At 36.3% G+C, this 15,181-nt stretch overlaps 1 protein-coding gene across 3 annotated transcripts; it reads left to right on the forward strand.

Moving 5' to 3' along the window:
• The first annotated feature begins 3,848 nt into the window (after nucleotides 1–3,848).
• LOC112024825 (protein FLX-like 3) lies at nucleotides 3,849–13,294 on the forward strand. Of its 3 annotated transcripts, none has more exons than XM_024057487.2 (6): nucleotides 3,849–4,018; nucleotides 5,062–5,602; nucleotides 5,713–5,858; nucleotides 7,233–7,312; nucleotides 7,429–7,519; nucleotides 12,280–13,294. In XM_024057487.2, exons 2-5 carry the CDS (start codon nucleotides 5,073–5,075, stop codon nucleotides 7,510–7,512), a joined length of 840 nt encoding a protein of 279 aa, XP_023913255.1. In that variant the 5' UTR covers nucleotides 3,849–4,018; nucleotides 5,062–5,072; the 3' UTR covers nucleotides 7,513–7,519; nucleotides 12,280–13,294. The 3 variants fall into 3 exon arrangements, 2 of the variants coding, with proteins under 2 accessions (XP_023913255.1, XP_023913246.1); XR_002884183.2 differs by having other exon boundaries at nucleotides 3,850–4,018; nucleotides 7,429–7,596; XM_024057478.2 differs by lacking the exon at nucleotides 12,280–13,294 and having other exon boundaries at nucleotides 3,850–4,018; nucleotides 7,429–7,765.
• The last annotated feature ends 1,887 nt before the right edge of the window (nucleotides 13,295–15,181 follow it).

The raw sequence follows: 15,181 nt of genomic DNA on the forward strand, positions 1-15,181 counted from the left end.
TGTTTTGGACCATTCTAAGATAAGTCTTCCGAGCCCTCTTCAATAAGCCGCTGGCGGTCGCGCCCCCTACAATCATCCTTATGTCTCCTAAGGGCTGTCTCGGACGCTCGTTGTCTTGTCGGGGAGCTTGCTCCTGAGGGAGCGGGTCTGCCCTTTCCTTGCTAATGAACTTCTGCAAATTCCTTTGCCTAATAAGCGCTTCAATCTACTGTTTCAGGTCATAGCAGTCAGTTGTGTCATGTCCGTGGTTGCGATGAAAGCGACAATATTTGTCTCTGGACCGCTTGTTGGGATCTCCCTTCAGCTTTCCTGGGAAAGTTAATGTCCCTTCGTCCTTGATTTGCATTGGTCGACTGGGGTGGTCAATGGAGTGAAGCTCGTGAACCTTCCCGTAGGGGGCTTTGATCGCCTATCATCCCTTCGCTCTCCGGTTTTCGCTATCTTCTGCCCTCTTTCCTGGTGGGTATCTTCCTGCCTTTCTTTCTTTTTGGGCTTTTCTTCGCGAGCTAGTAGAGCGTCTTCGGCATTCATGTACTTTGTGGCCCTGTAAAGCACATTTGACATAGTTTTCGGGTCATTCTTGTACAGTGAAAACAAGAACTTACCCTTCTTCAGCCCATTCGTAAATGCTGTTACGAGTATTTTGTCGTCGGCCTCGTCGATCGAGAGCGATCCTTATTAAAGCAGGTTATGTAAGATCTCAACGTTTCATCATCCTGTTGCTTGATACTCATCAAGCACGCAGTAGACTTCTTGTACCGATGCCCTCCAATAAAGTGCGAAGTGAATTGGGCGCTCAGCTCTTTGAAAGTGCTAATGGAGTTGGGTGTTAGCTAGTTGAACCAAATTCTCGCCGGGCCCTTCAGCGTTGTAGGGAAGGCCTTACACATGATCTCGTCCGCTACTCCTTGAAGATGCATCAAGGTCTTGAAGGTCTCTAGATGATCAAACGGGTCCTTGGCTCCATCGTAGCTCTCAATTTGTGGCATGCGAAACTTCTGTGGCAGGGGGAAGGAGTTGACAGAGGTAGTGAACGGTGAATCGGTTCGGTGAACCAAATCGTCGAGGTCACTAGACACCTGTCCTTTAAGGGCGTTCATCATAAGATCCATCCTTTCCTTCATCAACTGCATCTCCGCGACCACATAAGGGGGGGCCATGTCAAAATCGAAGGGACAACTGGTTTCCTGTCGTTCTTATTGGTTTGGAGCGTTACTACCTTCGGGTCCCTCCCGGTTCCTTCTTTCAACACTGGTCCCTTCCTGATCATTTTTTTTGTTATTCGGTGTTGCATTCTTCTGATGCAATTGTTCTTCCAAATCGTGGTTTTGTTTGGTGAGGCGTTCCACGGCGGCGGCGAGAGTTTGAACTTGTCTCTCGAGGGCGGTCATGGGTGGTTCCTCTTCTCGAACGTCGTTTATAGTTGCCATCGAGCGAGTGAGCACCATGCAACTCCTTTATCTGGGAAACTACAGTATGGCTTGCGGATCGCAGCAAAACGTTTCCCCACAGATGGCGCCAACTGATGATGCCGAAAAAACCACCAGTGAGCCACACGATACTCGCGCACTCTAAACAGCACCTGCACAACAAAAAGGAAAAGACCTAATAGAGAGCACTAGTGTGGTGCCGGCCAAATACCCTCCGAAGGTCAAGTTAGAACTTGTTACAACTCCAGAATGCTAGAGAGGGATTAATTATGCGTACCTCGATTTGTGAGGGTATTGAGGCTTTTATAGTAGTAGAAGGTTGATCATCTCTTACTTGGGCTAGAAGTCCTTTACTTATAGGAAACCTCATGAGCGTATATTACGGAATCCTTTCCTTGTAGGAGACTGACATTGAGCATGAGATACAAGTCATTTCCTTATATATTCATGCGTGGTGGCCAAGCAAAGATTTTATTAGAACCGTCAGCTTCAGGACCGTCAACTTATCTTATGCCCTTCAGCCATATCGGCGTCAGCCTTTAGATGGAGTTAGCCCTTTGAGTAGGCTTCCTTCCATCTTTGTCCCATCACATCATTATCCATCAGCTATGGGGTCTTCAGTTTCTCATTTAACTTATCCCGTCAGCCTAAGCTGTAGACTTCGTTACATGAGCAAAGCCGACGGGTTCAGCCTGGATACTGCTTGTTATAATTTTACTTATCAGTAGTCATTCATGTTGCAAAAAGCTTTACTTACTACACAACAAACAGTTTTATTATGCGGCAGACAGCTTTACTGCACAGCAGAAGGCTTTACTGCACAGCAGAAGGCTTTACTGCACAGCAGAAAGCTTTACTGCATAGTAGACGGTTTTACTACACAGCAGAAAGTTTTGCTGCATAGCAAAAAAGTCAGACCTATGGCAGAAACTGGAGAAAAGTTCCTTCTACGGCAGAAACGTCAATCCTGCGGTAGAAACTGGCAGCGACAGAAACAGAAAAGTCAATCCTACGGCAGAAATTGGAGAAAAGTTCATTTTGCGGTAGAAACAGAAGATAAGCCCACTTTGCAGTGTCTTCCCTTGGACTTGGACTTGGACTTGGACTTGGATTTGGATTCAACATTTGCGCACAAATTAGTAGCGGCAGAATGGTACTTTGGAGCCTATTCTGCAGAGCGCTAGGCCCAACTTTCTTTTTAGAAAAAGCTTAGACTAAGCGTTGTCTAATAACATCAAGACGCGTGTCTAAGGTACAAGAAACGTAAAAAGAACCCTCGACAACTCCCAAATAGGATATGAAAGGAATATTATTTAAAATTTCTTTTCAATCTATCATTTTCTTTTATCCTAAATGAAACGTTATTTTATTTTAGTTTATGGTTTTATTAATAAGAGAGAGTAATAAACAAAAAGATTTTTCATTACACTCATTCTTTTATTTTCCTTTATTCTTTTTTAAAACAATATTTCCAATATATTAAGTCAATTTTACGAACTCAATAGTCTAGATGGGTCATAACCATAGTAATCTTTTGAGTCAAATGAATAGGTGGAATAAGTCATTGCCTTAATAAGTAGTAATTTAACCTTAAGTACCAATGCAATCATTCTAAAACCAGAATGGACTAGTTTGGAGCTATCTCTTCCAACATACTACATGACAATTTATAAGACTATTCATATGTATTATTTAAACAACTCACAAGATTTATTAAAAAAATTATATGACTAAAACTACACATAGATGGTCTCTTCAATCGTCATATAATAGGTTGGAGGTAGATAACTTTAAACCGGTTTAGAGCTCAGCTTTTTTAAATTAGAATTACCTTAAAGTCTCAAACTCAGTCCTAATTTCCTCACAAGTATCTGAACCAAACAAACTAAATGCATAATCTATCTTCTCACATAAAGGTGACCTTGAATTTAATTAGTGAAAACTAACTATTATATATATATATATAAAGGAGTGAGCACACATTTATTTCGCAATCAAATCTATTTTTTGCTAAATTTTGTGTTTTTGCAAAAAATTTATTACTAAAAAAACCCCTGCTCGAAGTTAGTTTGTTATATACACTTTTTGGAACTTGAGTTTAACTCGAGTTTCAAGTCAAAATTGAGTTTAACAAATTCAAGTTCCAAACAAATAGCTTCTCATGCGAATCGTCTGATGTAGTATTTGCAATTAGACAATCCAGGCAAGTAACTATCTACTTGAAACTCGAGCTTGCTAACAAAAGAGGCTACGTAACAAATTAACTTTGGGCGTAGGCTTTCCACTAATATATTCTTTTGCAAAAAAATTAATATTTGGCAAACAATGCCCACTATCCAAGTATACAAACACAATAGTATACACCCTGAAAACGACGCCGCTTTAATATATTCCATCGCCTGCTCCAAATAGGCAAATACCACAACACAATACAGTACATACAAGCAACATTCACAACAAAATTCGATTCCCTTCAAAGCCCTTTTCTTTCTCTGACTTTTATTTTATTTTATTTTCTATTTCAAAATTTATTTTTATTCTTTCTCACAGTCCCTTCTCAGTTCTCACAGCTACACCAATTTCAATAGGTTCGAATTTCTTCTATTTGTTTTTAATTTTTTTTAATATAATAGTTTTTGTTTTTTTTTTTAAATAATTGTTGTGAATTATAACATATGTAGATGTATTGTAAGTGAATTAGGGTTTTCAAAGATTGTGAATTTCGAATTTTTTGTTGTTGTTGTAGGGTTGGTAAATTTGTGTTTGGATACCGAGAAAACAGAGGGGAAAGTTTGCTCATATGTGTGCGTGTGTGTGTGTTTTTAGGGATCTTTAATTCAAGGGAATCAAATAATTCGAATTCTATGAGAGCAGTAGTAGTTTGGATGGTGCTGAAATTAGTGGATTTTTTGGTCCTCTAGGTCACAAACTCAAAGTGCTTTTGAGGGTTGGTAGCTAGAACCAGTAGATTCTCTTATGGATCTAGGTCTCAAATTCAAAGCGAATGTGTATAATTATGTATGCATGTTTATGGGGGTTTTTCATGATTTTAGGATTGGTAGCTTGAATCAGTAGGTTCTCTTATGGATCTAGGTCTCAAACTCAAATTGAATTTATATGTATGCATGTATGTTTAGGTTTTTCGTGCTTATAAGGTTTGGTAGTTAGAATTGATAGATTCTTATGGGTATATTAAATTTTGAGCTTCCAACAGGATTAATAGAAGGTTTGGAAGTTTAATTGCAACCATAAGTTTGATGTGGGTTCTTTTAATGAGGTTTCCAGAGGTTCTCGTTAGGTTTTAGTTGGGGTTTTTATGGAAGAGCATTTGGTATGGTAAAGTTCCTTAGAAAGTTGCCTTTTTTCTGTTTCTTGGATTTGCCTTGGGAAATATTTTTTTGGTGGATATGTGCGTGTTATGATGTAAATTCAATTGTGTGATTTATTTTAAGTGTGCTTGTTTAAAATTACATTCTTAGGGTGCATATATGATTGTGCAATTATAGAAAGACTCATTTTATTTAAGCTTGATTGAGAGTGGTAAATTTTGTAAAATGCTATAGCTGTATTATACCAGTATTTTGTAAACCTAAACATCCCCCTTACCCCTTTTCTTTTTGGTGTTTTTTAGGATAATTTGGTATGGCAGGAAGAAACCGTGTTCCCCGTGAAGCATTTAATGACCGTCGTGGTTACCCACCTGAAGGACCTTTCATCCGGGGTCCTCCAATGCCGAGGCCTCCTCCTCATCCTGCTTTATTGGAGGAAGAGCTTGAAATGCAGCACACTGAGATCCGAAGGCTCTTGGGTGATAATCGAAGGCTGGTTGAAGACCGTATGGCACTGCATCGTGAACTTGGCGCTACCAAGGAGGAACTTCACCGCATGAATCTCATCATTGCTGACATTCGTGCAGAACAAGAAATGCGCGCTAGGGAGCTTAGGGAGAAAACCATGAAGCTTGAGGCTGATCTTCGAGCTACTGAACCATTGAAAAATGAGGCTGTACAACTTCGCTCAGAAGTTCAAAAGCTGAATAGCCTTAGGCAGGAGCTTTCAGGGAAAGTTCAGAGCCTCACACAAGACCTTTCAAAATTGCAAGCTGATAATCAACATATTCCTCATTTAAGGTTGGAGATTGATGGGCTGCACCAGGAGGTTATGCATACTAGGTCTGTGCTTTAGGTTACCTATGAAGCTTTCTTTTCTCATCCTAAAGCCTATTGTAGTATGTAAACTTTTAGCTTGAACTTTGCATATTAATTGAAGACTTTTTTTGTAGAGCTGCGCTTGATTATGAAAAAAAGGCAAACATTGAACTGATGGAACAGAGACAGACAATGGAGAAGAACTTGGTTTCCATGGCCCGTGAAGTTGAGAAGCTACGTGCAGAACTTGCAAATGCTGATAGTAGGACATGGGGTGCTGGTATGATCTTTCTATCTCACCTTTCTCTAGGGACAAGTTAGATTTTTCATTGGATCTTTGGAACTTTATTGTGATAATGTATTACATGCAGTGGTCTCTTTATGGACACCCATATCCTAGTAGATGAATTTTGCACCTATATTTCTGGAATCTCAGTTTTAGCCTTTTGTTGTTATTTTTTAGACTTACAAAATAGCCTAGTTGCAATTGACGAAAAAAAGAAAAGAAAAAAAAGGTCTAGAGTCCACATTGTGTGGATGTTGGGCCACTTGCTATAAAAAAGCTCTCCTGCTTTTCATCCTACTTATAAGCATGTATTTTTATAATTGTCTTTGGTATTGTTGCACACAACAAAACATCTCAGTAAAAACGTTAGCAGTTCTACTTGGAATACATAAATATGTTATAATTGAATATTCTTTCTCATGCAACAATTCAACCACTATCCAAGCATAAAAGTATGAAGGCATTCCATGTTTGAATTTATACATAAATATAGAAGGTACTGAGCAGTAAAGAAACAATTACTTTTGTTATGTGAACTTCCAATTATTTTCTTATTTATTATATGGGAAGAGACAAAGAGGGTTGGAAATATTGAAACATCTTTGATGAGGAAAACAATGGAGAGTGTGTACATGTTACAGCTTGCAGAGGAATAATATTGTCTTGTTTCCTATCATGGATGGAGAACTTATTCTTATTACCATAGCCTGGGATCTCTCTTTACAATTTTTTTTTTTTTTTTGCACATTCTCTATGACTTTCCCAATTTCCAGGATCATTATCTTCTTCTATTTTCGGTAATTAACCCGCCTTCGTATATTAAGATTCTCCTTCATATGTGGAAACATCAGATTCCATGTCAGTGTAGCATTGGTTGGTTTAGGCCTCTCTCTCTCTCTCTAATGCACTTTTTTTTTTTTTTCATTTGATTATAAGTCTCTCTCATGCACATACATGCCCAAAGAAATAGATGATGATCCTATTATCTTTCTGTCTTGGGAAGTAGAAATCCTTATAGATTTAGACCTGATGAACTGATTAGCAGTACTTCTCTACAGCCCTTGTATATGGTGGTACCATGCTCAATTTATGTTTGTTTACTCGTATGCTAAGATTGGTTTTTGAGCAGTTGAAGTTAGAGAAACTGGTGTCTTACTACTTGTTGGGAACAACTGTAGTCTATGATTTTTTCACTTTTCGAAGCCAAACTTTAATTGTTCTCTTGCTTGGTTTGTGTTTAGAATCATTATCCAGCTGTCATACAATTCAGAAATTTAGAAGAGCAGGCACATTATATCTGTGACTATTTCCAGTTTCATTGTTGTGTACTTTGCTTTCAATATCTTTAATGATTTATGGTTTTTGCAGGTGGACCATATGGGATGAAATTTAGCAGCTCAGACGGTGTTTTCCCTAATCCTTATGGGGATGGATATGGAGCTCATCTGGTATGTGTGTTCACATGATGAGGATTATATTTATTGGGTTTTGTGGTCATTTAATTACCTTATTAGGTTCTTCATGTTTATTTTGGTTTCTTTATGTTAACTGTTTTGTTTTCTAGGGTGCCGCTGACAAAGGTCCTCTGTATGGTCCGGGTCCAGCTGCATGGGGAGGACCTGAGAAGCCTCGCATGACTCGTCGTTGAGATTTGGGTGATTACTTTTTGAATGGAGTGATGCCTTACCTGTCTCTTTCGATCTCCATTATCCGAATACATTGTTAGTTATGTGTGCGTGCCAGATCAATAGTAATTTATCTGAATACATTCGTAGTCATCCTGATCTAGCATTTATAAGGTTTTAATGTTGCTTTAAAGTATAGTATTGGAATAACTGGTTCTATCTTTTGCTGATAGTTTCTGTCTTCTTATTACAATTATAACTTGTCTTGTTGTCTTCTTTTTTCTGGGCACTTTTTGTTGATTAATTTTATTTTTATTTGTTGTCTATAAGCTTATCATTTTGGAATTTTGTGGTATTGTATCACAAATATACGAATTTCAAATTTTGGCTGTATTTGGTGTGTCTGGAGGATGAATTCTATTAGAATCATATGGAAATGGACAGGAAAGATACGTCATGTTGCCTGACTGCGGAAAAATAATCTGATCTGCTGTTGTAGTTGATTCTTTGTTTTGAAGTTCTAATGTGATTTATGGTTTGCATCATGGACAATGCATTTGAGGTGTTATCAACTTGTGATTTGGTATTTGGTTTATTAGGTGTGATTTGTTTTTTTCCTTGGAAGTCTGTACTGAAGATATTAAGTAATGCTTCCTGGACCTTGGAGGAGAGCGCCTGTTATATTGTTATGCATGTCATTCTCTTTGGGAAAATAGAATCCGGAGTTCATATTCATTTGGATATTATAGAGTTAGATTGACACTTTTTCATTATAGAAAATGATGAACAGATCTTATTGCCATGGGAAACACTTTTTGCACTGGGAGTGCTCATGTACTGTGGCTTCCCATTAACAACTGCCTTTTCTAGATATGCAGTTCAAGCATGTGTTGAGCATACTACACTAATCAGGAACAGTGATTTCAGAATGACATGTATCTTGCAGTGCAATGTTTATAAATAAATGTTTAACAAGCCCAGGAACAATCTTTTGGTTGGATTGCTAGGAAATAATGTTTTGGAGATATTCAGGCTTCTATCATCTGTAGATTTGGTGATTAAGAGTCAATTTCCATATGTTTTTGTGAAGTTTTGTTCCTTGGATGAAATTTGTAGCACTGTTTTAGTATCTTAAATATGTCACCGCAGTGGATTTTAGCAATTGCACAGCTAGGTAAACCAAACATCTCTCTTTTGTTTAGATTGTATATTGAATACAAAGTAATTGTCCCTTGCATTTATTGTTAGTCAAAACCCATTTACTTAAGGTAGCTTAGAAGAATCAATGGTGGGAGTGTTTTCGGCTTATCTAAAGTGGCAATCTTTTTAGTAATTCTTTGGTGTAATGTTGGATTTCTGTTTTTGTCTTTTATGATTATCTGTCATCCATGGGGTGGTGTTGTGTGGTTAGCATGAGTTGACAGTGTACCAAAGGGCACTAAACTTTATGGTACTGTGGTACTAAGTTCCATGGGGTTTGATTAAAGCTGTTTTGGATGGAGAAGATATAATTCTATGTATGCTTTATACCGTTCTCTGTTATCGATCCTGACAGTTTAAATAGCCAAGTTAGGTTTTATACAATTCCAAAGATGAGTGAGGTTTAGCGGGATATGAAATTTTTTATGCCTGATCAAATTTAGTTTGGAAATGGAACTTTGTACCCAAAATGGAAGATGGAGCATGCTTCTAAATTTAGCTAGTTTTATTGGAAGCAGATTTTAAGGTTATGAAGGATTGGTTGGATCCGGATGATATTGGATGTAGGATGGCACAATGGAGGTTGAATATGTATATCCATAGAAAAGGAGGTAGATTTTCGTGGACAGCCTTCTCATGAATGTTCTGTCATGGTATATTCCCTCTTTCCCTCTACAAACAGGTGTTGAAATCCAGGAGTTGCAGTTCAGCTATCTCGTGTCATTGCGAAGTTTCTCATTTTTTATTTGTATTGTAATCCTTTAAACTCTTTCAGTGGTCAAAATATTCTGGCCACTTCCATGATAAAGAAGTTGCTTCAAGCATTGAAATGACCCTGGAATATCTGAAGAAATGATGGTGACCATGCCATGTGACAAGAAGCCATGCTGATTTGAACTTCATAGGCAAGTATTTTGTCTCTTTTCAATGGTTGTATGGGTCTGGAATTTTACATTTTGTTTTTCTAACTAGACTTTGTAACTGGCATTAAATAATGCTCATGGGTCCCTTTGATATCCTAAGTTTAAGGTTTATATGTTGCTTTATTCCAGAACTCTACTCTTAAGCAGGCTCTAGGTTTTTGTTCAATCTTTTGGTCTCTCTTAGTATGATATTTTAGCCTGTATAATTGCTATATACCTATTGAATCTCTCATGGAATGGGGATCAACCTTGTAATGAACTTCACCAACCATTTCATGCTACGTTCTGTGCTTGCTCCTCATCTTGCTATTTTTTAGCCTGTGTGGTCATCAGTTTCACTACGGACCTGTAAAGATACCTTCTAGTTTGTTTTTGTGCCATGTCATGAGATGAGACTAAGGTGATGTTATTAGGTTGTGAGAAGTTAGTCTTTAATCTATTAAGTAGTAGAATCGGAATAGCAGCTGACACATCGCTTCTTTAGAATAATATGATATATTGGTTGGTTGTGTAAATTGTTGGATTCTTAGATATTTAGAGATTTTAGTGATCATTTGAACTCTTATAAAAGGGCTTTTTTATTATTGAACTTATTTCTGGGAGTTCGAAAAGTAGTGTATGTTTGAAGGAGAAATGTTGTGACTTTTCTGGGGTAGTCAGGAAGGTCATTGTCTTACAAGGACTCTTCTGGAGGGGTATGGCACAGTGTAGATTCTGAGATTAAAATGGAAGACTAGGGTGACTTTGATGGTTTATATAATGGCCTTATGTTTCACATTGGTTCCTATTTCATTTAGATCCTTTAACAGTACTGTTGGAGTTATTGAAAATGGAAGATGTCTCTTTGAAGATGTCCATTGGATTTTTATCTCATTGGTGGAGACATCTCAGGTGAGGTTTCCTTCTCTCTAAGTTTGCATCAAGAATTAGCATTAAGTCCATATATCTTGCACTGGTGATGGATAAGCTTACTAAATCAATTCAAGAGGAAGTTCCTTGGTATATGCTTCTTGTAGATGATATTGTTTTTGTAGATGAAACTAAACATGAAGTTAATGTTAAGTTAGAAATTTGACATGATGATTTAGAATCTGAAGGCGTTTGATTAAGTTGGATTAAAACAAAGTACATGGAATGTAAATTAAGTAAAAGTAGAAACAAAGATGAAGGGGCTATAAGACTTGATGATCAAGAGAAAGCAAAGAACAAGTACTTTAATATCTTGGACCATTTATTGATAAAGATGGAAAGATTGAATTATTGGACAAGAGCATGGTGGATGAAGTGGAGAAACACATCAGGAGTATGGTGTGATCCTAGAATACCTATTAAGTTAGAAGGAAAATTTTATAAGACTTCTATAAGATCAACTAGGTTAAATTGCAATAAATGTTGGGCTGTTATGAAGCTAGAAGCAACATATTCATAAATGAGTATAGCTGAAATAGCTGGAAGGCGAACATTAGATAAATAAGTCGAAATACAAGGAAAAATAGGATTTGAAATGAGGAAATTCTCTTATAGATAGGGGTGGCCCCTATTGATAAAAAGATGAGCAAGACTCACCTGAAATGGGTTGATCATTTTATGATGAGAGTAAGAAAGTAACAAACAGTATGACTTCAGAATTCAGATTGAATAGAATTGTGAAAAAGAATACGCATGGTTGACCCTGAGTAGTCTGTTCAAGATCATAGCTGACCCTAAAATTTTGGGATTAAGGCTTGGTTGTTGTTATTTTGGTGGCTGGAGAAAGCATCAATGAATTGCTCTAGTTGCCTGGAGTAAGCAGCTGCGATAGGAGCAGAAAACATTCTGTGCAAGTTTTTTTCACAGGTGCCTTGAGATCGTTCCAGTTTTATTGAATGCATGAGCCTATTTCTTTAATGAAAGAAATGACTGAATGAGGAAATTAAGATCATAATTTTTGTGTGGTACAGCTGTTGTTCAGCACACAGACCTTAAATATTGGTAAGAGAGTGCTTTCTGAGTATACATCCCCATTACATTGACCTGATCTCTTAGGTAGCTCAACTGTAAACTTATAGCTTGTTATAGTTTGATTTTTTTCCCTGTTTGGAATGGTGGTGTAGCATTGTTGCTTCCTAGTCTGCTGGCAATTTGCAATTCTTTTTCTGGTGTAATAAGTGCAATGTTGTTTTGAAGACAGAAATGCTTTTCTGAAGGGTAAATTAATAGGGGAGTGGCTTCATATGGTAACCATGTATTTGTCTCATCAATGTGATCTATGTAAAATTATATGCATAAAGCAGTTTTTTCAATATACATCTTTCTTACTTATCAAAAAAAAAAAAAGGAACGAGGAAAAGTTTTGGTATTAGAAATATTGATGGGTCCTTGAGGTTCTTTGCATTGTTGGACACTTATGGCCTGCTGACATGATTCAGACAATTCAGTATAAATTTAAGCTATTAATATTACTGCTGGTATGAGGCATGGGGTGTTGTGCTATTGTCTGGCTGCCAAGTTGGCTGCAATATCATTTGTTATGTTGTACTTCTATGATATATTTTTGTGAAATATATTTGATGGTTACATAAACTTGTAACATGTTTATTACATTTGTTCTCTTATTTATGTATTTGTATATCTTGATATTGCCTATTTGTTGATTTTGACTAATTTTATTCATATTGTGTTCTGCAGATGGTATGTTGGTGCCTTTTGTGGATGATTAAAAGAGAGAGAGAGAGAAAAGGATGTCACATGAACTTATCCAGTGCCTGGCTAAAGGAAATTCATGTTTGGTGTTGCAGTTGGAGGGTTGAAAGCAATTTTCATGTGTTAGTGCCCCCTTACGGAGGTGTTCTGCAAGGTGCTGAAAACCTTTTAGTGAGAAGCATTCCATTTTGACCACATTTCTGGAGAAGCAGCAATTAGCTGCTTCTGAAAATTGCTAGTCTTAATGAATTTTCTTGAGACCCCAGTTTCACCTTCGTCCTTTTCCATTAAATCCCACACAATTACCTACATAATACCATGCTCTTCCACTGTCCCTTATTTTTCCCATTGCCAGCATCCTCTTTGTGCGTGCACCATTACTGATCCCAACGCTTCATTTCTGGATTTCAATGCCATAGAATGAAAAACTCCTTTGCAAGAATGTGTCAAACATTCTGAAGATTTGATTTCCTAGCTTGTTAGTGGAATCTGTATTATTTCTGAATCCAATGTGATATTGGAGTTGATCATAAACATGAGTTGTTATTTTGTTCTGAAGTTAGAGATGGTTCAAGAAGGGAAGAGCACCGGTAGCAATAGTATTGACTATTGAGCCAAAAAGACAACAATGGTGATACCAGCTAGTGCTGTTGTAAATTGGGAGTGTTTTCAATTGGAATTGAGGTCAGGCCCTTGGGTGTGGTTTTGACGATGAGAGGCTTGCATAGGTTATCATGTTGTTCAAGCACTTGGCTATGGTAGCTATGGTTCCTGACATTGATGTTTGCTTTTGTTGGGCTTAGTTTTTGCGGATCTTGAACTTAGCCAGAGGGATTGGGAAGCTTGGGTTGACGGGCTAATTTAAAAGAAAAGAGATGGGCTTCGGTGGTTACCATTGGCGGAAGAATATTGGTAAATGTTGTTTGTTTTATAAGTGGTTCACTCTTTAAAACTAATCGAGTCAATTTAGAATAAATAAATTATACAAATTCATGGTCTATTTTTTTAGCACATTTGTTATTCAATTGAAAAAGCTTTATCTTATGAGATTGAGAGATTACAATAATGCAAATACCACACTTTGCCACAACCGTCCTACGTAATAAATTATGATTAGTTGTCTATTATTGTCAAATGAATCTATCATTTCTTCTTTACCACTCACGGTTGTGTCATGTGTGGTAATTGAAGAGATTATGCTAAATTGTCAATAAGTTGAGTTAGAAGGGAATATTATTAAGGATGACAAAAGGACAAGATAAAATTAGATCATTCACCTCTAAGGGTGTGTTTCTTTGGAGGTGAAATATGATGGATTGAAAATTTTGGAGAGAAAATGGGAAAGAAATATTTTTTTGGAATGTGTTTGGTTAGGTGGGAAGGAAAGAAAGTAAATGGTAGGACTTGGGTGTTTTCTTTCCGGGTTCACTAAAAAGTTTTCTCCTCAAAATGGAGAGAAAATTGAAGAGAAAAAATGGGGTTGTTTAATAGACAAAAAGGCCCATGTCTAGTTCCTATTTTTCTTTTTTCATTTATTCTTTTCTTTGGTTTTGGGCACGTTGCCTCTTTCTTTTTTCTTTTTCTTTTTTTTTTCCTTTTTTTTCTTTTCTTTCTTGGATGGTTTTTTTTTTTTTTTTTTTTTTGTGTGTGTGCTGTGGGTGTGATAGTTGTTTTATTTTTCTTTTTCTTTTTTTGTTTGACTGGATATGATTTTTTTTTTTGGGACTTTTTTTTTATTTTTTAATAAATTAGGTGATTTTTTTTTTATTTTTTGGTTGTTTGTCACATTTTTTTTTAATTGGCCATCATTTTTTAACAATGGTGTATGTATAAATTTATACAAAATTACTTTTTTTGTTCCTCTACTTTTTCCACTCCAACCAAATAAAAAGAAAAGAAATTAAAACATTTTCTAACTTTCCACTTTTCCATCTTACCATTTTTTTTCTTTCCACTTTTTCACCCCTCTAACCAAACAGATCTTTAAAGGGAGTGATATTGCTTCAAACTTGTCTTGCCTCGTTGGTTGGGGAAACCTTTCCTGTCTTATCCTTGCCCTGAAAGACTAAGCCCTAGCAAGACCCAAAAAATAATAATAATAATAATAATCCTAACTGCCCTGCATTTGATTTTACGTCAAAAAATTCTCTTGCCACAACATCTTCCACTTCTTTGCTGCCATCACATATTCCACTGTGTGATGAGAGAGATAGTCCTACAGTTTTGTATGGAAAAAATATAGATTGAAGGGGAAAATGATATCAAATTTATACCAAATAAAATGGGTAAAAGAAGAGTCAAAATATAAGAAAGAGGAATGAAGTGTAATGGTAAAGTAGTGGGGAGATAAAGAGGCAAAAAGATAGGGAAAATGTTGGAAGAAGTGTAACTGTAGATGTGAACTATAAGGGAGAATAATATATTTTTATTTTTTATTTTTTATTTTTTTTAAAGAATAGGGAGACGAAAAGTTTAATTAGAGAAAAAATATAAAAAATAAATGGATGATGGAGCTACTAATGTGGCTCAACAAGCGCATAACAACAATAAATGTTATGCTTCAGCTTTTAGATATACTAATTGCAGACCCGTGCAATGCATGAGAAAATTTGACATTATATTCCTTTTTGCTAAGTAAAGAATGAGAATAGTAATTGAGAATTATAAGTAATAGTCTCAAACTTATCTCACAATAATGTGATTACATTGTAAATATATAATATATTTTATGCAAGTAAAGAAGTCTATATTTTGATTTTTTGTATAAATAAATAAATATATATATATATATATATTGGCAAGTAAACATGTTGCATTTTACTTTCAATTATTATATATGACAAAATATTTTGTAATACGTTATAATAGAGTGAGATATGCATCAAAA

This window comes from Quercus suber, unplaced genomic scaffold, assembly GCF_002906115.3.
Source record: "Quercus suber isolate HL8 unplaced genomic scaffold, Cork oak 2.0 scaffold_433, whole genome shotgun sequence".
Classification (NCBI taxonomy): Eukaryota; Viridiplantae; Streptophyta; class Magnoliopsida; order Fagales; family Fagaceae; genus Quercus; species Quercus suber.

What these genes read in the sequence shown, in the direction of transcription:
- LOC112024825 (XM_024057487.2), top strand. Translation starts at nt 5,073, where the DNA reads ATGGCAGGAAGAAACCGTGTTCCCCGTGAAGCATTTAATGACCGTCGT. An exon ending in CAGGAGGTTATGCATACTAG is followed by an intron (nt 5,603 to 5,712) that starts GTCTGTGCTTTA and finishes CTTTTTTTGTAG; the next exon opens with AGCTGCGCTTGATTATGAAA. An exon ending in ATGGATATGGAGCTCATCTG is followed by an intron (nt 7,313 to 7,428) that starts GTATGTGTGTTC and finishes TTTGTTTTCTAG; the next exon opens with GGTGCCGCTGACAAAGGTCC.